Source organism: Kogia breviceps, chromosome 6 (assembly GCF_026419965.1).
Source record: "Kogia breviceps isolate mKogBre1 chromosome 6, mKogBre1 haplotype 1, whole genome shotgun sequence".
Taxonomy (NCBI): Eukaryota; Metazoa; Chordata; class Mammalia; order Artiodactyla; family Physeteridae; genus Kogia; species Kogia breviceps.
The window spans coordinates 7,925,444-7,949,433 of record NC_081315.1 but is presented as its reverse complement, the minus strand read 5'-3'; the positions used below and the strand labels follow the sequence as shown (position 1 = coordinate 7,949,433).

At 42.2% G+C, this 23,990-nt stretch overlaps 1 protein-coding gene across 6 annotated transcripts in view; it reads left to right on the top strand.

The window, feature by feature from the left end:
* Positions 1-23,990, top strand: part of ABCG2 (ATP binding cassette subfamily G member 2 (JR blood group)) — a 142,827-nt gene that overhangs the window by 96,612 nt on the left and 22,225 nt on the right. For all 6 annotated transcript variants that reach the window (XM_067035481.1, XM_059066848.2, XM_067035477.1 and 3 more), the window contains 5 exons: positions 3,643-3,864; positions 9,676-9,735; positions 10,603-10,717; positions 11,333-11,485; positions 14,826-14,983. In XM_067035481.1, coding sequence (XP_066891582.1) covers positions 3,662-3,864; positions 9,676-9,735; positions 10,603-10,717; positions 11,333-11,485; positions 14,826-14,983 — 689 coding nt within the window. In that variant the 5' untranslated portion in view covers positions 3,643-3,661. The remainder of the gene's footprint in view (positions 1-3,642; positions 3,865-9,675; positions 9,736-10,602; positions 10,718-11,332; positions 11,486-14,825; positions 14,984-23,990) is intronic.

The window sequence follows — 23,990 nt, the reverse complement described above, 5'->3', positions numbered from 1 at the left end:
GTCTTATCCACTGCACCACCAGGGAAGTCCCTTCATTTATAAATTTAATACTCACTTTTTGTTTTAGATTCTTTAACTGCTTAACTACTGGTTTGATTTTCTCCATCATTTTTGTACATAATTCGAACCCTTCCTAGCATTCAAGTATGTTTGCTCATTAAGGAAATGATTTTGTCATTCCAGAGAAGTTTGGAGTTTATCTTCCTAGTTGATTGAAGGAGCATATAAAGTCTGGAGCTTTTTAATTTTTTTATTCGATTACTTTTATTGTAAATGTACGGGTAAATGTTCTATTAGAATTTTGGTAGATATTTTCATAAATGCAGAACCTTTGTCACATGAAGAATCTTTGCCATGTGCATATTATTCTTTCATTACATATTACATATCTATTTTATTAAATATACATATTGAAGTATGAGTACTAAATCTGACCTTTCCCGTACATTCTTCCCATTCAACAGCACGCTTCACTAGAACAGATTACACCCAAGAGCTCTCAGACGGACATTTGAGAGAGCTCTCTCAGACATTTCTAACGTTATAGTCCAATACTGAACCTAATAAACTGAGCTTAACTCGCAAACGTGAGAGGTGGTCTGCGGCCCATGCCTGGCGTCTTACCAAGTGGGCCAGCCGACACAAGGAGTCCAAGAGCCCGTCAAAGATGAGCACGGTCTGGGGCCCCGGCGGCACGGAACGCACGCGGCCCACCAGCTGCTCTGTTTTCCTCGAGGTCTCCTCCTGGGCGACACGGACTCCTTCTGGGGCGCTGAGCTCAGGAACTCCAAACAGGCCCTGAAACCCAAAGAACAGTTCCCACCGATAACTGAAAACATGACCTGGGGGTATTCAATACAAATACTTTCTTCATAAACAAAATCTTGGTTTTCGTTGATGTTTCATATCATCATGACACCTGTCATCACAGGTATCACTTTCACATTCCCCGCGACATTCCACATATATGACACTAAAAATGTTTTAGAATGTAATTTTTCTTCCATTTTTAATTATTTTGGAAAAAACAAAAATAGGATGATACGGGTTCAAAATCCAGCTCGTCGGTCACTACCATAAAACCTAACTCACAGAGTAGCAAGGATGAAATGATACACGTTAAAAAAAACCATTTTAACTGTCACATTCAGCCGTGTGACCCTGGTCCAGTCCTCTCTCCTCCTCAGCCTAATTTCTTCATCAGGCACGAAGGGATGACAATACGTGCTGTGTCTCCCAGCACGGACGCAGGAACAAAGGTTAGTAAGTTCTCAGGACCCTGCCCGGCACTGAGTGAGGTCCCGGGCACAGCACCAAGCACTCCACAAGGTATAAAATAGGGACGGTGGGTTGATTTCTGAGCACATATATATTTTAGGAAGATTCAGTGAACAGGATAAACCAAGTCATAGGCTGAGGCTGGCAGCAAATTTTATACCTTCCAAAAGCATTTCAACACCTTGATGAAGATAAAAATCACTAATCTAATGGGAAGGAAGGACCATCTTTTTGTACCGGTTCGATCGCACTTGTTGCGATGCCCAGGGAGGCAGACAAAAACCACCAACACTGGGCTTCCCTGGTGGCGCAGTGGTTGAGAATCCGCCTGCCGATGCAGGGGATATGGGTTCGCGCCCTGGTCCGGGAAGATCCCACGTGCTGCGGAGCGGCTGGGCCCGTGAGCCGTGGCCGCTGAGCCTGCGCGTCCGGAGCCTGTGCCCCGCAACGGGAGAGGCCACAACAGTGAGAGGCCCGCGTACCACACACACACAAAAAAAACAACAAACAAACAAACAAAAAACCACCAACACTTACTACACATCCACGGCATATGTCAAAAGTGTACCGTGTGCTTCACATAGGTTCTCTCATGTAAATCACACACTCCCAGGGCACAAACTGTCAATCTCCTTTTTACGGATAAGGTAACACTTTCAGAGGTTAAGCGAACATGTCTGTGGTCACTAGCGACCAGTGGGAAAGCCGCAACTTGAACTTGCTGCAAGCCTCCCCGAAGCCCACACGTTCCCCACGCTCGTGGACTGCGGCTGGCGTTGGAAAGTCTTGCCTCCGCAGAAGGCCAGCTCCGAGGACTAGGAGCCCCGCTCGTCACCATTTTAACTAGCTGCCCAACGCAGCGCCTAACCCAGGCGGGGACTCACGAATGAGGCGGATTACCAGGGCCAGACCCACTGTGTAGACAGCTTTGCATCAACAGATGCTTCGCGTGTCGATGGCGGGTGATACCAAGGGGTGAGGCGTTGCGGCCGGACAGGGCCCACTGCTTCCGGCACCTGCCCGACAGGTCCAGGCGGCGGCACCCACCGGGCATCAGCTGATGCTGACCCACCGGGCCCGGAGCCCGGCCCCGAGGCCGCCTGAAGTCTGGAGCTTGCTTGCTTCATTCATTCATTCATTCATTTGGTTTAAACATCTTTATTAGAGTAGAATTGCTTTACAATATTGTGTTAGTTTCTGCTGCACAACAACGTGAATCAGCTATACATACTATACATACATCCCCATATCTCCTCCCTCTTGTGTCTCCCTCCCACCCTCGCAATCCCACCCCTCTAGGTGGTCACAAAGCACCGAGCTGATCTCCCTGTGCTATACGGCTGCTTCCCACTAGCTCTCTATTTTACGTTTGGTAGTGTGTATATGTCCATGTCACTCTCTCACTTCGTCCCGGCTTACCCTTCCCCCTCCCCGTGTCCTCAAGTCCATGCTCTAGTAGGTCTGCGTCTTTATTCCCGTCTTGCCCAAGTCTGGAGCTTTAAATTCAAATAAATCTCTCTTATCCCTGACTGCCTGACCAACCCCACTTTTTCTAATAACTAAGTCATGGACTCAAACAAAAACGGGGTGATGGTGATCACGTGCTCTGTCCCCGATCTTGAGTCGTATCGTAATATACCTTTCAAGTCAGGTCTGACCCCCGTTCATCTTTTTCCTGCTTCATGAGTTTTGAGAAATTTTCATACTCTCCCTGTTTACTTATTAGATGTTTAACTGACACCTGATTGGAGTGTTATGTATTCAGAGTTGTGTCTGCCTCCGTAATATAGGTTTCAAGGTTGTTCTTATTGCTGTGATGTGGCCTGTTTATTGGATATGGAGCTATTTATTGCATTGAGGTTCACAATGGACTTGTTTAAAATTTTTTAAAATATATTTCATTGAATCCAATATATGCAAAATATTTTTACTTAAACATGTAATCAATATAAAAATGACCAATGAGGCATTTTACATTAAAATTTTTTTTGGCGTCTATTTAAAATTTAAATTGAGATATAATTGACATAACATTATATTCGTTTCAGGCATACAACATAATGACTTAAAATTTGTATATACTGTGAAATGATCACCACAGTAAGTTTACTTAATATCCATCACACACCAAAGTCACACATTTTTTCTTCTTATGATGAGAACTTTTAAGATCTCTCTGAGCAACTTTCAGATATACAGTACGGTATTATTAGCTAGAGTCACCATGCTGCAGATTATATCCTCAGGACTTAACTTATTTTATAACTGGAAGTTTGTACCAAAACCGAATTGTTCTAAGTGTACTCTTAACTACTGTTTACAGTCTCATTTACTGTCAACTTATTGTTGCTTTTCCCTCTACAGAAAGGCAGAAACACTCCAGATGTCTTCCAATAGTTACCAAGTTTCTGTCCCAATGTCAGAAAGAAACACCAGTTGCATCCCGGAGACAACCTCCAATGACCCGAAGACGTTTACTGGAGGAGCTGTGTTAAGTTTTCATAACATCTGCTATCGAGTAAAAGTGAAGAGTGGCTTTCTACTTCGTCGGAAAACAGTTGAGAAAGAAATACTAAAGAATGTCAAGTATGTGCATGAACTTTTGTTTAAATAGGTTCATTGATATGCAGTGAACTTTGCAGCTTTTGCTTATTGCAGATAAAGGTGTACAAGTCTACACAGATACCACGGACACATGCTTTCGTTTCATTTGGCTAAACTAGCAGTGAAGCAGTTGGATCACATGTTAAGTATATGTAAATATAGACAACTATAGCTTAGCTTAAGTTATGCTGTTGAAGTCCAAAGTGATAAGAGAATTTAGGATCCAAATTAATACACTCATTTATATTTTAGAATCCAAGTCAATTTCATAAGACTATGATTTTCATTCTCCTCATCCAGCAGCTAATTCATCACATGGTGGTGGAGTGGGCTGTAGAGTGGGGAGAGAAATGAGCATATTCAGCTAGAATCTACTGGGTCCCAGGTATCTCTCTTTCATATATTATAGCCTTTAGGGTTTTAATGTTTTTCTGATTTCCAGAGAATTGAGCTGGATTCTACCTCTCTGTGGAGTAGGGGGTGCATCTAGGTTTGCTTAGGCAGCGTGGCCTATGTGTCTTGTTCATTTTTTTGTTTAATAGGGGAAATAATTATTCCTAGACAAAGGAAGCAACTTTTTCGGCTTCCCAAGCCTGGAGGAGTGGTTTTATAAGAGCCCTTTGGCCAGGTATGGCTACAAACCTGGAGTGGAACCAGATATTTCTCATGTCTTCTGGATGCATTATATGGGACTGTGGTCTTTTCTCTTACTGGCAGCCAGCTGCTTCCAGAGGGCTGGGAAATGACAAACAGGGGAGAAAGTTTTTGGATGTGGGTGGGGAAGAAACAGTGGAGATCTGAGACTGGGTTGCTGGAAGCCAGGTGCTGTGTAGAATTGGATAGTATTTTCTCCGTGCAGTAACACAGACTGTCATGCCTGCTTCCTTGATGCTTTCTCGTGTAAAGAAACTCAGAGAATGAGAAGAAGGAGAGGAAGGGTAGATGCGAAGCTTTTATCCTTTGCTACATGCCTAGACTAGAGTCAGCTGACCCTTCTGAAAAGCTGACAAGTTTTATTGTGGAGCATACTAATCAAGAAAAATGCTGGTCACTTCAGATTTTGTGCTGGTAAGTGGAAGGTAACAAATGACTTGAGTATGTGCAGGTTGAATAAATTTAGAATATATGCTGCTCAAGGGTACGTTTACCTTGCTTATGTTCTAAAGCTAGTAAATTAGTAACTTGATACAGTAAAAAGTGTCATCTGCTGAAGGCTTCCTAATGTTTTTATGGTTCAGTGGTGTGCGTTTCAGCAACAGATGAGTTCATCCTTGCATGCATTCCTAGGTTCATGAAAACTCAGTCAAGTCTTGTAATCCTTTCAAATTTTACAGTTAAAAGGATACCAGGGGTAGTTTTTCTTGCTTACTCACATTTCTTATTTAGGCAGTAGTGTTTCTTATCTTTTCCCCTATCTGCTGGCTTCAACTAGGTAGAGTTTCTGGGATGGGGAAAAGGGGGCTCTCATTTGTCTTCTTTTTCTAAAAAAAAATTTATTTATTCATTTTTAAATTTTTGACTGTGTTGGGTCTTCACTGCTGCGCGGGGGCTGCTCTTCGTTGCGGTGCGCGGGCTTCTCACTGCGGTGGTTTCTTTTGTTGTGGAGTGTGGGCTCTAGGCACGCGGGCTTCAGTAGTTGTGGCGCACGGGCTCTAGAGCGCAGGCTCAGTAGTTGTGGCACACGGGCTCTAGAACACAGGCTCAGTAGTTGTGGCACACGGGCCCTACAGCTCAGGCTCAGTAGTTGTGGCGCACGGGCTCTAGAGCACAGGCTCAGTAGTTGTGGCACACGGGCTCTAGAGTGCAGGCTCAGTAGTTGTGGCACACGGGCTTAGTTGCTCCGCGGCACGTGGGATCCTCCCGGACCGGGGCTCGAACCCGCGTCCCCTGCATCGGCAGGCGGACTCTCAACCGCTGCGCCGCCAGGGAAGCCCTGTCATCATTCATCTTGATCCCTCTATTGTTCCTGACTTGGTCAGTGGGAGACTTTCATGGCAGGTTCTGTATTTTTGTGTGTGTTTTAACTCATTCTTTTGACATATACTCTCATTCTTTGAATATTTTGTTGACACAGCAAGAGTTTTCAGACTCACTGTGTGTTCACCCTGCGTCAGACCTGGAATCAGCTGGTGTTCCTCTTTGTGGAGGATGGTATTTTATAAACGAAGGTCTGGGTGTCTGGAATGTTTGCTGCTATTAGGATCTTACAGCTTCTAGGCTTTCTCGGTGGGCAGAGCTAGGGACTATACTGTACGTTTCAATGTACGCGCACTTGTGCTTATACATACAGCGAAAACTTTCTGTATCTGTATACGTAGGTTAAAACCCACGACTTCTCATTAATACATCCTCCAATTTATATCACACACTCCAGGGTTCTTTCCACATTTCCATGTTTGTAAAACATCTTCTCACAAAGTGAAAAGCCTGGTTCTCCTTGTCTTTAACATACTCACTGGTTTGCTGAATCAGTCTTCTTATTCCGCATTATAAGCGGTCTCCCGGCCTTCCGTCTCTCTCCTCTCCTCCTCCTACCTCCCTGTGCAGCCTGTGTTCTTGGGCGCTGGCATTGCTGCACCTCTACCCACTTTCATCACCTTCGCTCTAAGAAGGGAAGCGAAAGTCCAATAGAAATGATTGACATATTTGAACATAAAATAACAAGTAGGGAATGTAGCTAAGTTTTCTTTCTAGTCAGACTGTACCTATTTTCCATACACTTTTCCTATTTCTTAACATTTGTTTTTACCGAAAACATTTCTTTTGGTTTTCCTATAGGTAATTGTCATTTATGGAAATGTTGAGACTCACTTATTCAACAAACGTCCAGTGTCTGTGGGGTGCTTGACCTTGTGCAAGATGCTAGTGACACAGATACGTCCTCTGTCCTGAGAAACCTTCTAGTCTGATGGGGGATTCAGACAACTAGAGCACCTCACTGTGTCATTCTGCTGTGATAGGAGGGTTGGGAGACACAGTGGACACATCCCTAACCCTAAACCGGAGGTTCGGGGGTGTGGGGAGAGAGAAGGAGAAGGTTGCGTGTGCGTGCGTGTGTGCGTGTGCGCATGTGTATGTGTGTGTGTGTGCGCGTGCGTGTGTGTGTGTAGGGCACAGTAAGGTAGGGTAGGGAGAGGCCATGCTCCAAGCATTGGGAATGGCATTGACTGCTCTTTCATAAACCGAGACCAGAGGATTAATCATTATCCACTAAAAAAGTCATACGTGTGATGTATGACCTTCAGCTAGGTTTCACTTCGTGTATCCAGTATTCAGTGGCCTTCCCTTGTGGACCACTGTGCTACATACTTTTGGGCTGAGGCTTAACACAAGATGACATAATTCTTGTTGGCAGGGTTTTGCAGTCTCGTGAGGGGACTTTGCTGCGTGTAAATGCTGTAAAGCAGTATATAAGGGTGGGAAATGGGTTTTGAGGGATGATGCTAGCAGGGCAGCGGGCAGGGTGGGGAAACCAGGGAATTGTAGACCATTGACTGCCTTTTCTGTCAAGGGCCTGGCCTGATGGTAAATATCTTCAGCTTTATGGGCCCTCCATCTGTGTTGCAACTACCCATCCCTGACGTTGTAGCACGAAAGCAGCCTTCGACAGTGTGCAAATGAAGGAGTATAGCTCTGTTCCAGTAACACTTTGTTTACGAGAACAGACGACAGGTGTCCAGCTGTAGTTTGCTGATCCCTGGACTAGAATGTAAATTCCACAAGGGCTAGGACTTTGTTTTATTCTCAGCTCAGTCCCTTGTCCTAGAAGAGTAATCTTGTTATATACATAGTAGACACTAGATAACTGTGTTTAATGAATGAAGGGAGAATTAGCCACTGCTCCAAACTGGAACTGTTGCAGTTGTAATTCTACACTGCTGTTGTTTTCTGTAATGCTAGGGCTTCCTGCCAAAGTAAGCTCAACTCAGGGACCTGTAAAATTCTTTGCCTTAGAATGTTTACATTCGGTTTGGGTTTAGTTATTTTGGATTGCCTGGTCTCGATTTGAGGAGACATTTCTAAAACCTGGAAAGGTTTTCTGACAGCAGAGTTTTAGTGAATAACAAGCTTGTATCGTGATTTTAGAAGCTGTTACCAGATAGCTATTGATAAAGAAGGTACATCAAGAGCTATTGATAGATGCATCTTGAAAGTTCACCCAGCCGTTAGCATGTCTTTTTACATCTGTGGGGAAAGTCACTGAAAGAATAAGAGATTTTTCTGTTTTACACCTTGTTCCTGGTTTACCTAATTCATTTATTTTTGTTCAGTGTTTCAGCTAATGAGCAGAGTGAAAGGTACATGTCACCCTAGCACCAGCCATTTCACAGTTGTGACAATGCAAGCACAATAGTCAGTAAGTGCTGAGGTCCTCCCGGATGGAAGCACCGGGGTACCTTGTAAAGTTTATCACTTAAAACAATTGTATAATCATAGAATTGGCTTCTGTGGAATGGAATTGTCTTTGGCTTTGGACCATCCACTTGGAATAGATGCCATTTTCTCTGTGGAATAAATTTTGACTTACCTACCAGTTCCAAAGAGAGATTGGACTTGGTCACCAGGGTTTTGAAAGGGCTTTTCAGGCCTCTATTTCATCATGCCTACATAACTGCGGAGGCCTTGCCCTTAATTTTCCTTTCTCCAGTCCATCCTCCTTAGTCATTCTACTGGCTACCGTTAGGATAAGTATTTGCTTTCTTCTTGAGACTCAACACGGTCAAAACTGCCTTAATTTTTTTACCCTCCTGCTTTCTGTCTGAATTTGCACCGCCCTCAAACATCTACTTAGTCTGTTTGGAACATGCTGTGTGTACACCATGTCTGTATATCCTTAGAGTTGTCTCCTTTAGAAAGTGGCATCTACCACTTCTAAGTGGAGAATTTTCCAGTCCACTTAGCTCATACTTTACAAGGAAGAAGAGGATATATCTTGAGAGTGTATGTTTTACTTTTCCAATTTGATTACGAGTTTTGTGAGGGGTAAGAATTGGTGATATTTTCTTTTCAACCCCCTGAGGTGCTTTAGTCCAGCCATCGAATTTCTATTTGAGATATATTGTTTCTTTGTTTGACTAGATTTGTACAGTGAGAACACTTCCACTGGTGATTCTAGAAGTCCACTGACTTACGAATTGTGTAGAACGAGGTCGCAGGTCAGGTGATGTGAAGATAATAACCATCAGGCATCACTCAGAACTTGTTAATGCACTTTCCAGTGTGAAAGAGCAGGAAATGCAGCAGAGATGCTTCACCAGAGTTTGTTACATCAGGGAACCAGTGTGGAGAATAAGAGAAGGGAAGTTAGACGGACCCAAGTCATTTTTCTTATAAGTCCTGACTTGTGGTTATCATTCTTTTTTTTTTTTCTTCTTCTTCCTTTTTTTTTTTTTTTTTTTTTTTTTTGCGGTATGCGGGGCTCTCACTGCTGTGGCCTCTCCCGTTGCGGAGCACAGGCCCCGGACGCGCAGGCTCCGCGGCCACGGCTCACGGGCCCAGCCGCTCCGCGGCACGTGGGATCCTCCCGGACCGGGGCACGAACCCGTGTCCCCTGAATCGGCAGGCGGACTCCCAACTGCTGCGCCACCGGGGAAGCCTGGTTAACATTCTTTGTGTGCTAGACTTTTGTTAATCCACAGTTTGGTTTCTTTTTCCTTTAAGAGTTGATTTGTGGGTTTTTTCCCCCTGTCTATAATTTTATCAGCCTTCACTGAGTGTGTTAAGTGCAAACCCTAAATTAATAGAACTCGTTGTAAAGTGGTCCAATAACTTGATATGTTTCTGTGTTTGCAGTGGGATCATGAGACCTGGCCTCAATGCCATTCTGGGGCCCACAGGTGGCGGCAAGTCTTCGTAAGTGTGACGACATAAGTGAGCTTTGTCTTTGTAGTTTTAATGTGTGGTGTTTAATAAATTGGATTATGGTTGCCATAAATATTATGTCAGCTTCAGGTGTACTACATAGTGATTTGAATGATCACCACGATAAGTCTAGCCATCTGTCCCCATAAAAAGTTATTACAATTGTATCGACCCTATTCCTGATGCTGTGTGTCACATCCCCATGGCTTATTTATTTTATAACTGGAAGTGTGTACCTCTTAAATCTCCTTCACCTATTCCCCACCTCCAGTTTTAGCGTGCTTTTAAAGACCACTTTTATGTGCGCAGGTATTTGTTGAACATTTTCTGCATGGCTGGTCTGGTTCTAGTTGCTGTGGGTAATGTGCAGTTGTGCTCCTTTGTGGTTCTGTCCTGAGGACCAGGAAGTCTTACTAGGTCAGCTTTACTAATAGGACATGATAAGGTGATTGGCATACAGCTGTCAGCTATGAGTTGAGCTACGGAGAGGCAATGGAAGGAGATAAAATTGCAAGTGGGGAGATGGAGCCAAAGGCGTAAGTGAGGGCTTGTGTCTTAGAAAAAGGAGTACGTTACCTGCCGTGGAACACCCAAGGTCAGACAGCCTGGAGGGCAGTTTGGGTAGTCTGTGCCAGATCAGCCAGCAGTGCTTTGCTTTCATGGTTTTGGGCTTTATTGTAGCGTCTAGTAAAAAAAAAAAAAGGAAGGTGGGATTCAAAATATATCTATATGTTTAGTTGACCCATATAACTTCTTGGTCAGTTAATTTTCTAACTTGAGCAGAATTTGGATTCAGATTAGCTGAGAGGTAAAGCCTGAGTTGGAAGGAAAAAATAACAATAACATGTCTTTTTATAGGTTGTTAGATGTCTTAGCTGCAAGGAAAGATCCACATGGATTATCTGGAGATGTTTTGATCAACGGAGCACCTCGACCTGCCAATTTTAAATGTAACTCAGGTTACGTGGTGCAAGTAAGTATTTGTGGGTTTGCATTTTAGATTTCTTCGGTTTCTTCATTGGCAAGTGCCTTGGCTAATAGTTGAGCGTGCTTCCAATTGACTACGGGACATATTCGTAGAAACAGCTTCTCTTCACACCAGCTTTTCATCGTCTCCCATAAAATTCAGGATAGTATTAAATAAAAAGGCAGGGAGAATCTGGAATATGATCCTTGTAAGGGCAATGATATCAATTCTTGTTATCATATCATTTCTCAAAAACATTATACTGTTTTACTCTTTTCCTTTACCTTCACCTCTCTCCTTCACCTAGCTTAGAACAATATTTTGGCAAATCCTTGTATAAAGCAGTGTAGAAATGTTTGCTAGTAATCATCACAATTACCTGTGTTCTCTTTGGGCGTACAGGTAGGGAATGAAAAGTATTGCATCAGGCTTTGCAGCTGTTATATGGAGTTAGTTGTAATTTGTATAATTGCAAGTATCGTTCATTATAATTTGTATAATTCATTATTAGCTAGAACTTGCCTTGGGTATGTTACTTTTGTGGGTAGGTTACATATACCAAAGAGTGAGGGTATTAGAAAAGACCTGCTATGTCTTGTTAAAACGCCATTTTGCTTTAAGGATGATGTCGTGATGGGAACGCTGACAGTGAGAGAAAACTTACAGTTCTCGGCAGCTCTTCGGCTTCCAACGACTATGACAAATCATGAGAAGAATGAACGGATCAACATGGTCATTCAAGAGTTAGGTCTGAATAAAGTGGCAGATTCCAAGGTAAAGTGGGAAATGTGTCATAGCCAGCAAATCGGACTCGCCTGTGTGGACAGTCTAACCTGTTCGGAAGCTTTCTATAATATGTACAGTGAAGAGTGGCTGCTTTCTGTAACCATGAGTACAGTGACTGCTTACTTAATATGAAGGTGGAAGTTAACCAGGTAAAAAAACCTAAAAATGATTGACTCCTGGAAATGAAGTGTGGCAGTGCAGTCCAGCGTGTGGAAGTGTTCTTTGCAAAGAACACGTGGCCCTTTCTGTGTGATTCCAGCCCTTGGTCTTCTCCCACCCTGATTGTTGGTCACGTCTCATCCCATGTCTTCATGTTAACTTCTTCCTATTTTCTTTTCCCCTTGTAGCTGTCCTTCTTCTGTTCCTCCAGGGGACTTTGTTCCATTGCCTTTGAGAGGTATATTTCTGGAATTGGTACGTGATGAAAATCCAAGGGTTCCTGCTCTGTATGTTCCACTTTGCTGCAGTTTGGCTCCCAAAATTATATCCAGTCAAACTAGGGTTTATTTCTAATTTGTGTAGCATCCAAGTTGTTTTTCTAGAGCCTTTCTTTTTTTGTGTGTGTGTGGTATGCGGGCCTCACTGTTGTGGCCTCTCCCGTTGCGGAGCACGGGCTCCGGACGCGCAGGCTCAGCGGCCATGGCTCACGGGCCCAGCCGCTCCGCGGCACGTGGGATCCTCCCGGACCGGGGCACGAACCTGTGTCCCCTGCATCGGCAGGCGGACTCTCAACCACTGCACCACCAGGGAAGCCCTAGAGCCTTTCTTTCGGCACTTTTGGCCTCCCTCCCTCCCTCACTGCCCCCCCCCCCCCTTTCTTCTGCCAGTATTCACTTACAGACTGTTATGTGCTGGGCTCTTCTAGATTTTTGAGATAAAAGTTGTGGGCAAGAGAGAAAAGTAACTCCCTTTGTGGGTTATGCAGAATCAGGAAAAAGAAATGAAACGAACGAGTGAACTTTACAGTTGATGACTAGGTATGAAAGATTTGCTGGGAAACACCTGAAGCTTTCAGTGAAGATGAGCTTTTTAGATTGTGATGGCTCTAGTTTAGTCCCCCCACGATATCCTTTACGTCAGGGTAACAAAGAATGGGGGTATTCTGCTGACTGCTGTTTCATGTGATACTTTCTGACATTATTTAATGTAAAGTATATTTTGCTGTATTTTGTTTGGAAAAATAACTCTGAGATGCCACCAGTTTCCACTAAATTCTTTTTGTAAGTGACTGGGTTTTCCTTTGTGTTAGCTCTGCTTATTACTTGATTTTCTTTCCAATAAGTTATTTACCATTCTTTACCCTTAGGTAAAAGTTCTCTACCAACAGGCAGTTATTGCCCTAAGTTCCTTGCTTGGATTTCCAGAGAAAATAAGCCGAAGGGAGTTGTTGACTTAGAATGTATTTATCTAATTAATTGAAATACTTCATTTAAGTTTTTTTAACTTTTTATGAAATTTTAAGCATAACAAATGTAGAGAGAATAGTCTGATTACTTAGTTGTTACGGAGTCCAAGCTTGAACAGCTTGCTGAATGACAGGTCAGTAAATTGAGAGATGAATTGTTGGGACAAGGAATAGCGACTTTATTTTGGAAAGCCAGCAGACCAAGAGGATGGTGGACTCGTGTCCCAAAGAACCATCTTACCTAAGTTAGAATTCAGGCTTCTTTTATACTAAAAGGGGAGGGAGTTGGCTGGTTGGTTGCTGTTGCAGACTTCTTCCTGTTGCAGTCCTTTGTTCTTGCAGCTGTCTGTGGATCTGGTCACAATGTTCCTATAAACCTCACAAGACAAAGGTTATTCTCTGTCTTATAACTTTTTATCTCTATGTAAATGGAAATGTGTTACACCCTTAAAGGTCAGAGCCTTGACAATGGGCTATCCTGTATATTTCAGGCTTTAGGCAACATTCTTTTATAAAAGGTGCAGAGCTAGCATGACTAAGCACAGGCAACAGAGCACAAAGGTTAGAGCTAAAGGAATAGATTCAATATGGAGTCAGGTGTGTTCTTCTCTGTTACATAGTGATGATACGATTGTAGTATAATTAATATAATGGCACAATTACTAATAACATTTACCTAGATTTCCCAGTTGTTAATCTTTTCCAATAATTACTTCAGCTTCTTTTCTCTGAAGTATTTTAAAGTTGTAAATATCATGACATTTCGCTCTTGAATACTGATCATGCCTCTTAAAAAAAAAAGATATTTACCTACATTACCACAATACCATTATCAACTAACAGAATTAAGTGTGTTAATATCAGCTATGTGGAGCCATATTCATTCACATTTCCCCGTGTCATCTCCAGAATGTCTGTTATAGCTCAATTGTTAAGAGGATCTAATCAAGGGCGTGAGTAGCACTTATTCTCTCCTTGAAGACTCAATATAAGAATTATTTCCGGGCTTCCCTGGTGGCGCAGTGGTTGAGAGTCCACCTGCCGATGCAGGGGACACGGGTCAGTGCCCTGGCCAGGGAGGATCCCACATGCCGCGGAGCGGCTGGGCCCGTGAGCCATGGCCGCTGAGCCTGCGCGTCCGGAGCCCGTGCTCCGCAACGGGAGAGGCCACAACAGTGAGGGGCCCGCATACCGCAAAAAAAAAAAAAAAAAAAAAATTATTTCCTATCTCCTTTCTCCCCCAAAACCTCTCTGGTCCCCTACCACACAGTGACACTCACTAGTTGAAAGACCCAGCCAGTTGCCCTATAGAATAGTCTACCTTCTGAATTTGTCTGAAAGAATGAGTCAGGAATTCTGCAGCAAGTTAGGGTACAGGAGGACTCAGTTTGGTAAACCTTACGGTGATTTAAGAGGTGCTATGTGGTGTGATAGAAAGTGAACTTTCCTAGCTGCCCAGCTGCACTGAGGACTTTGGGCGGGGTGGGGGCAGGGAAGGGGGCGTCAGGAGGCTGTAAGAAAGACTAACAAATTATAGATGCTTTCAGCAGCTTTTCTACTCCTATCTTCTGCTCCCTTTTTGGTCTGTAGCTTCACTCCGTCAGGGCCATGTCTTTTAGTGTTCTGGCTTAACTGTCTTAAAATGAAATATATGGCTCAATGAGAAACATATTGAACTGTTAAAAGCCTGGGTTTCATATCAGGCTTAGCCACTTACCAGCTCTGACCTGAGCCTCAGTTTACTCTTCAGATTAAAGAGAAACCTACCTCTTTGCCCACATAGTCATTTATTTTCTGTTCAGAATAAATGAGGATAATGAGATAAAAGTGCCTCTTCTAGGGTTGGCACATACCTGTTGGGAGCTCAACAAACGATAATGGCTGTGGTTTTTATTGTTAACAACAATGATATTTGTGTTTTAGGTTGGAACTCAGTTTATCCGTGGTGTGTCTGGAGGAGAAAGAAAAAGGACTAGTATTGCAATGGAGCTTATTACTGACCCATCCATCTTGTTTCTGGATGAGCCCACAACTGGCTTAGATTCAAGCACAGCAAATGCTGTCCTTTTGCTTCTGAAGAGGTAAACGCTAGGGGAACATTATTCTTTCGTTCATCCAATATATGGTGGCCTACTATGTACCAGGTATTATTCTGGGTGCAAGGGACTCAGTAGTAAGCACCACAGACAAAAATGTCTTCCTTCTTTGTTGGAGGGAAACAGTCAGTTGACAAATATAAGTGTTTTATGAAAAATGAAGCAGGTTAAGAGAGTAGCAAAAGATGGCTGTGGTGGGATAGAGGTGCTATAGTACATATAGGGTGGTCAGGGAAGACCCCAACGAGGTGGCGCTTGAGTTGGGAGCGAGGGAGCGAGACCTGGGTGTATGGGAGAAGAGAGTTCGAGTGGAAGCGAACAGCGGTGGCCCTGCGACAGTGTGTGCCTGATGTGACCTCAGGAGGGGTGGGGACTCTTCTTGATGACTTTGCTCAAGCTGCCATAACATAGTACCGCAGACGGGGTGGTTAGCTTAAAACAGAAGTTTAGTTTTTCAGATTTTTGGAGGCTGTGTGTCCAAGATCAGGGAGTCGGCAGGATTGTTTCTTCTGAGGCCTCTCTCCTTGGCTTGTAGGTAGCTGTCTTCTCTCTGTGTCCTTACTGTATCTTCCCGTGGTGTGTCTGTGTCCCGATCTCCTCTTCCTGTAAGGACACTGGTCCTTATTGGATTGTGGCACCCACATGACCTTATTTAACCAAAATTACCTCTTTAAAGACCCTATCTCCAAATACAGTTATATTCTGAAGTGCTGGGGGTTAGGACTTCAACATGAATTTTGGGGACACACAGTTCAGTCCATAACAGTTAGAATGGGACATGTGATGGAATTGAGTGGGTGGCAGATTATATAGACTGTAGGCCGCTATAAGAGCTATGGCTTTTAATGTCTGTGGGTGACATGGGAAGCTTTCAGAGAGTTTTAGAGCAGAGGACTGGCAACTGTCTGGAGAAAAGGCTGTATAATTGGGCAAGGGTGAGTGGCAGGAGTCCAGTCAGGAGGCTCTTTGTATTAGCTCGTTTGAGATATGCTGACTTTGACTAGGATGGTAGTGCTAAGGTGGGGAGAAGTCGGGGGGTTCTCCCTGTTTTGAAAATAGAATCAACAGGATTAGCTTAGAATTGGATGTGAGGTGTGATTATTGAGAGAATGACTTCTAAGATTTGGGGCCTGAAAATGGAAGAATGGAGTAAAGAATATCAATTCCTTTTTTAAAAATTATTTATTTATTTATTTATTTATTTAGTTTTTGTGGTACGTGGGCCTCTCACTGCTGTGGCCTCTCCCGTTGCGGAGCACAGGCTCCAGACGCACAGGCCCAGTGGCCACAGCCCACGGGCCCAGCCGCTCCGTGGCATGTGGGATCCCCCCAGATCGGGACACAAACCCTCGCCCCCCGCATCGGCAGGCGGACCCTCAACCACTGTGCCACAGGGAAGCCCTTTAATTTTTTAAATTAAAAATTTTTTTTTAATTAAATTTTTTTTTTTAATTAAAATTTTTTTAAAAAAATTTTTGGCTACTTTGGGTCTCCGTTGTTGCTTGAAGTCTTTCTGTAGTTGCAGCGAGCGGGGGCCACCCTCCGTTGCAGTGAACAGGCTTCTCCTTGCGGTGAAGCGGGCTCTAGGCGTGAGGGCTTCAGTAGTTATGGCGCGCAGGCTCGGTAGTTGTGGCTCATGGGCTCTAGAACACAGGCTCAGTAGTTGTGGTGCACGGGCTTAGTTGCTCTGTGGCGTGTGGGATCGTCACAGACCAGGGCTCAAACCCGTGTCCCCTGCATTGGCAGGTGGATTCTTAACCACAGCGCCACCAGGGAAGTCCCAAAAATGTCTTTTACGAAGAAGGAAGATGGTAGGAGAATCACGGTTATAAGAGAAATGTCAAAAGTTTTGGACACCTTTTTTAAAATTAATTTTTTAAAAGTTTCAATGTTACGAAACAGTTAAAACAGTAGCACAAAGAAATCCCATCTCCCCTTACCGAGATTCCCCAACTGTTGTTACCTTTTAACTGCATTTGCTCTCCCTCCATCCCCTTCCCCTCTCCACCACCATAGACCTTTTTCTGAAATCATGTACCATCACCCCTAGATACTCTGGCCTGCAACTCCAAAAAACAAGGACACTGCTCCTGCATTACTGCCTTGCACACCTTCCAGCCACGAAGTCAGCTCTGATGCCATTGCCACCATCCAGCCCATGGCCTCCAGTCAGACTTCACCAGCTGCCCCAGAAGTGTCTCTTTTTCATTTCTGGCTCAGGATTCTTTCCAGAAACCCTCATTTAAAAAAAATCTTTTCTAATCCTGAACAGTTCTTTACTCTTTGCCTCTTATGTCCTCACACATATTCGAGAGTACATTTCATAGGGTCTATCCAGTGTTTCCTCGTGACCAGACTCAGGCTATGAATTCTTGGCAGAGATGCAACAGACATGATGCTGTTTTCTTTCTTTTTTTCTCCCTTTTCTTCTGAGCCATGTGGCTGAGAGGGTCTTGGTGCTCCGGCCTGGTGTCAGACCTGAGCCTCTGAGGTCGGAGAGCTGAGTTCAGGACAGTCATCGACCACCAGAGTCCTCCTGGTTCCATGTAATATCAATCAGTGAGAGCTCTCCCAGAGAGCTCTCAATGCCAAGACCCAGCTCCACCCAACAGCCAGCAAGCTGCACTGCTGGACACCCTATGCCAAACAACTAGCAAGACAGGAACACAACCCCATCCCAGCAGAGAGGCTGCCTAAAATCATAATAAGGTCACAGACACCCCTAAACACACCACCAAACACAGCCCTGCCCACCAGGAAGACAGGATCCAGCACCACCCACCAGAGCACAGGCATCAGTCCCCTCCACCAGGAAGCCTACACAACCCACTGACCCAAATGTAGCCACTGGGGGCAGACACCAAAAACAACAGGAACTAACCTGCAGCCTGCGAAAAGGAGACCCCATACACAGTAAGTTAAGCAAAATGGGAAGACAGAGAAATATGCAACAGATGAAGGAGCAAAGTAAAAACACACCAGACCAAACAAATGAAGAGGATATAGGCAGTCTACCTGAAAAAGAATTCAGAGTAATGATAGTAAACATGATCCAAAATCTTGGAAGCAGAACCGAGAAAATACAAGAAACGTTTAACAAGGACCTAGAAGAACAAAAGAGCAAATGAACAATGATGAACAGCACAATAAATGAAATTAAAAATTCTCTAGAAGGGATCAATAGCAGAATAACTGAGGCAGAAGAACAGATAAGTGACCTGGAAAATAAAATAGTGGAAATAACTACTGCAGAGCAGAATAAAGAAAAAAGAATGAAAAGAATTGAGGACAGTCTCAAAAACCTCTGGGACAACATGAAATGCAACAACATTCGAATTATCAGGGCTCCAGAAGAAGAAGAGAAAAAGAAAGGGACTGAGAAAATATTTGAAGAGATTATAGTTGAAAACTTCCCTGATATGGGAAAGGAAATAGTCAGTTAAGTCCAGGAAGCACAGAGAGTCCCATATAGGGTAAACCCAAGGAGAAACATGCCAAGACACATATTAACCAAACTATCCAAAATTAAATACAAGAAAAAATATTGAAAGCAGCCAGGGGAAAGCAACAAATAACATACAAGGGAATCCCCATAAGGTTAACAGCTGATCTTTCAACAGAAACTCGCAAGCCAGAAGGGTGTGGCAGGACATATTTAAACTGATGAAAGGGAAAAACCTACAACCAAGATTACTTTACCCAGCAAGGATCTCATTCAGATTCAATGGAGAAGTTAAAACCTTTACAGACAAGCAAAAGCTAAGAGAATTCAGTACCACCAAACCAGCTTTACAACAAATGCTAAAGGAACTTCTCTAGGTAGGAAACACAAGAGAAGGAAAAGACCTACAAAAACAACCCCAAAACAATTAAGAAAATAGTAACAGGAACAAACATATCGATAATTACCTTAAATGTAAATGGATTAAATGCTCCAACCAAAAGACATAGACTGGATGAATGGATACAAAAACAAGACCCGTATATAGGCTGTCTACAAGAGACCCACTGCAGACCTAGGGACACATACAGTCGGAAAGTGAGGGGATGGAAAAAGATATTCCATGCAAATGGAAATCAAAAGAAAGCTGGTGTAGCAATTCTCATATCAGACAAAATGGACTTTAAAATAAAGACTATTACAAGAGAAAAAGGAGGACACTACATAATGATCAAGGGATCAATCCAAGATGAAGATATGACAATTGTAAACATTTATGCACCCAACATAGGAACACCTCAATACCTAAGGCAAATACTAACAGCCATAAATGGGGAAATTGACAGCAACACCATCATAGTAGGGGACTTTAACACCCGACTTTCACCAATGGACAGATCATCCAAAATGAAAATAAATAAGGAAACACAAGCTTTAAATGACACATTAAACAAGATGGACTTAATTGATATTTGTAGGACATTCCATCCAAAAACAGCAGAATACACTTCTCAAGTGCTCATGGAACATTCTCCAGGGTAGATCATATCTTGGGTCACAAATCAAGCCTTGGTAAATTTAAGAAAATTGAAATCGTATCAAGTATCTTTTCTGACCACAACACTATGAGACTAGATATCAGTTAGAAGAAAAAAACTGTAAAAAATACAAACACATGGAGGCTAAACAGTATGCTACTGAATAGCCAAGAGATCACTGAAGAAATCAGAGGAAATCAAAAACTACCTAGAAACAAATGACAATGAAAACACAATGACCCAAAACCTATGAGATGCAGCAAAAGCAATTCTAAGAGGGAAGTTTATAGCAATACAATCCCACCTCAAGAAACAAGAAAAATCTCAAATAAACCACCTAACCTTACATCTAAAGCAATTAGAGAAAGAGCAAACAAACCCCAAAGTTAGCAGAAGGAAAGAAATCATAAAGATCAGATCAGAAATAAGTGGAAAAGAAATGAAGGAAACAGTAGCAAAGATCAGTAAAACTAAAAGCTGGTTCTTTGAGAAGGTAAACAAAATTGATAAACCATTAGCCAGATTCATCAAGAAAAAAAGGGAGAAGACTCAAATCAACAGAATTAGAAATGAAAAAGGAGAAGTAACAACTGACACTGCAGAAATACAAAAGATTATTAGAGATTACTACAAGCAACTCTATGGCAATAAAATGGACAACCTGGAAGAAATGGATAAATTCTTAGAAAAGCACAACCTTCCGAGACTGAACCAGGAAGAAATAGAAAATATAAACAGACCAATCATAAGTACTGACATTGAAACTGTGATAAAAAATCTTCCAAGAAACAAAAGCCCAGGACCAGATGGCTTCACAGGAAAATTCTATCAAACATTTAGAGAAGAGCTAACACCCATCTTTCTCAAACTCTTCCAAAATATGGCAGAGGGAGGAACACTCCCAAACCCATTCTATGAGGCTGCCATCACCCTAATAGCAAAACCAGACAAAGATGTCACACAAAAAAGAAAAGTACAGACCAATATCACTGATGAACAAAGATGCAGAAATCCTCAACAAAATACTAGCAAACAGAATCCAACAGCACATTAAAAGGATCATACACCATGATCAAGTGGGGTTTATTCCAGGAATGCAAGGATTCTTCAATATACACAAATCAATCAATGTGATATTCCATATTAACAAACTGAAGGAGAAAAACCATATGATCATCTCAATAGATGCAGAAAAAGCTTTTGATAAAATTCAACACCCACTTATGATAAAAACCCTCCAGAAATTAGGCATAGGGGGAACTTAGTGCAACATAATAAAGGCCATATGTGACAAACCCACAGCCAACATCGTTCTCAATGGTGAAAAACTGAAATCATGTCCTCTAAAATCAGGAACAAGTGAAGGATGCCCATTCTCACCACTGTTATTCAACATAGTCATGGAAGTTTTAGCCACAGCAGTCAGAGAAGAAAAAGAAATAAAAGGAATACAAGTCAGAAAAGAAGAAGTAAAACTGTCACTGTTTGCAGATGACGTGATACTATACACAGAGTATCCTAAAGATGCTACCAGAAAACTACTAGAGCTAATCAATGAGTTTGGTAAAGTAGCAGGATACAAAAATCTGGATAGCAGAATACACAGAAATCTCTTGCATTCCTATACAGTTAACAATGAAAAGTCTGAAAGAGAAATTAAGGAAACACTCCCATTTACCATTGCAAGAAAAAGAATAAACTACCGAGGAATAAATCTACCTAAAGAGACAAAAGACCTGTATACAGGAAAGCAAAAGACACTGATGAAAGAAATTAAAGATGATACAAACAGATGGAGAGATATATACCATCTTCTTTGATTGGAAGAATCAACACTGTGAAAATGACTCTACTACCCAAAGCAATCTACAGATTCAGTGCAATCCCTATGAAACTACCAATGGCATTTTTCACAGGAACCAGAAGAAAAAATTTCACAATTTGTATGGAAACACAAGAGACCCTGAATAACCAAAACAGTCTTGGGAAAGAAAAATGGAGCTGGAGGAGTCAGGCTCTCTGAGTTCAGACTGTAGTGCAAAGCTACAGTCATCAAGACAGTATGGTACTGGCACAAAAACAGAAATACAGATCAATGGAACAGGATAGAACGCCCAGAGATAAACCCACACACATATGGTCACCTTATCTTTGATAAAGGAGGCAAGAATATACAATGTAGAAAAGACAGCCTCTTCAATAAGTGGTGCTGGGAAAACTGGACAGCTACATGTAAAAGAATGAAATTAGAACACTCCCTAACACCTTACACAAAAATCAACTCAAAATGGATTAAAGACCTAAATGTAAGACCAGACACTATAAAATTCTTAGAGGAAAACATAGGTAGAACACTCTATGACATAAATCACAGCAAGATCCTTTTTGACCCACCCCCTAGAGAAATGGAAATCAAAACAAAAATAAACAAATGGGACCTAATGAAACTTAAAAGCTTTTGCACAGCAGAGGAAACATAAGCAAGACCAAAAGACAACCCTCAGAATGGGAGAAAATATTTGCCAATGAAGAAACTGACAAAGGATTAATCTCCAAAATTTACAAGCAGCTTATGCAGCTCAATATCAAAAAAAACAAAACAACTCAATCCAAAAATGGGCAGAAGATCTAAATAGACATTTCTCCAAAGAAGATATACAGATTGCCAACAAACCACTGTTGGTGGGAATGTAAATTGATACAGCCACTATGGAGAACAGTATGGAGGTTCCTTAAAAAACTAAAAATAGAACTACCATATGACCCAGCAATCCCACTACTGGGCATATACCCTGAGAAAACCGTAATTCAAAAAAAGTCATGTACCACAATGTTCACTGCAGCACCATTTACAATAGCCAGGACATGGAAGCAACCTAAGTGTCCATCAACAGATGAATGGATAAAGAAGAGGTGGCCCATATATACAATGGAATATTACTCAGCCCTAAAGAGAAACAAAATTGAGTTATTTGTAGTGAGGTGGATGGACCTAGAGTCTGTCATACTGAATGAAGTAAGTCAGAAAGAGAAAAACAAATACCATATGCTATCACATATGCTATCACATATATGGAATCTAAAAATAAAAAAAAGGATAAAGAAAGGTTATGAAGAACGTAGAGGCAGGATAGGAATAAAGACACAGACATAGAGAATGGGCTTGTGGACACGGGGAGAGGGAAGGGTAAGCTGGTGCGAAGTGAGAGAGTGGCATGGACATATATACACTACCAAATGTAGAATAGATAGCTAGTGGGAAGCAGCCACATAGCACAGGGAGATCAGCTTGGTGCTCTGTGACCACCCAGAGGGGTGGGATAGGGAGGGTGGGAGGGAGACGCAAGAGGGAGGGGATATGGGGATATATGTATACGTATAGCTGATTCACTTTGTTTTACAGCAGAAACTAACACAACATTGTAAAGCAATTATACTCTAATACAGATGTAAATAAATAAATAAAAGAAATGACGCTGTGTTCTCGGCGCATACTTCGGGGATGCATGACTTTGACTTCTCCCATCAAGGGTGATGTTAACCTTTATCAGCTGGTCGTGTTGGTATCTGCTGGGCCTATCTGCTGTGAAATCACTATTTTTCCGTTTGTGATTGATTAGTATTTTTTCCAGCAGAGATAATCAGATATTAGGCCAATATCCTGTTCCTCATCAAATCTCCACCCACCTATACTCACAACTCCTGCCTGTCAGCTACTAGTGTGAGGGTTGCCAAGTGGTGATTTCCTTTTTACATCATTCGTTCTACATGTATTAGTTGGCATTCTACTGTAAAGGAGTTTTCCTCTTTCTCTGTTCATTTATGTTTACTCATTTTCTTCTTTTATTCAGTGGGTTATAATCTTTTATTCTTATTTATTTTTAATGACCAAATTCACCCTGATTTTGGCCAGTGGAAGCCTCTTCAATCTGGCTTTTGTGTCCTTTTGACATGTCCCTATCATTCTTCAAGCATTTCTTTACTTCATGGTCAGCAGGATGTTCCAGGCTCATCTTGTACTTTTCCTGTGTCATATGTTTCTCCAAGGAGCCCTCGTTCCTTCTGGTGTAGTTATGATTTAGAAACCAAGATCTGATTACGTAGTGTGCTCACTGCTACAGGAGTGTCAGTGCTTCTAGACCCACTTAGCAGACAGACCTAGGAAATACACGTGTATGTGTATCTGTATATATATAACATAGAAATACATATCTATATTTTATTTGGAAATATGTATTTACTATAAATGTGTTGTGTGTGTATATGTATATAGTTTGAATAGAAATGATACATATAAACATATTTGTACCTGTTGCTCTGTTAGTATGTACATCTTAAAAAAAACCCGTGAGTTTATAATATTTCCAATTCTGATCTAACACTTGAGTGTTCTTTTCAGTCTTCGCCCTTACCATGTTTTTCAGTGACTTTTCAGACAATGAGAAACTTGGCTCCCATTATCTCAATATGTTTACTTTCTTACTCAGTCAACTAATTAAAAAAAAAAATGTAT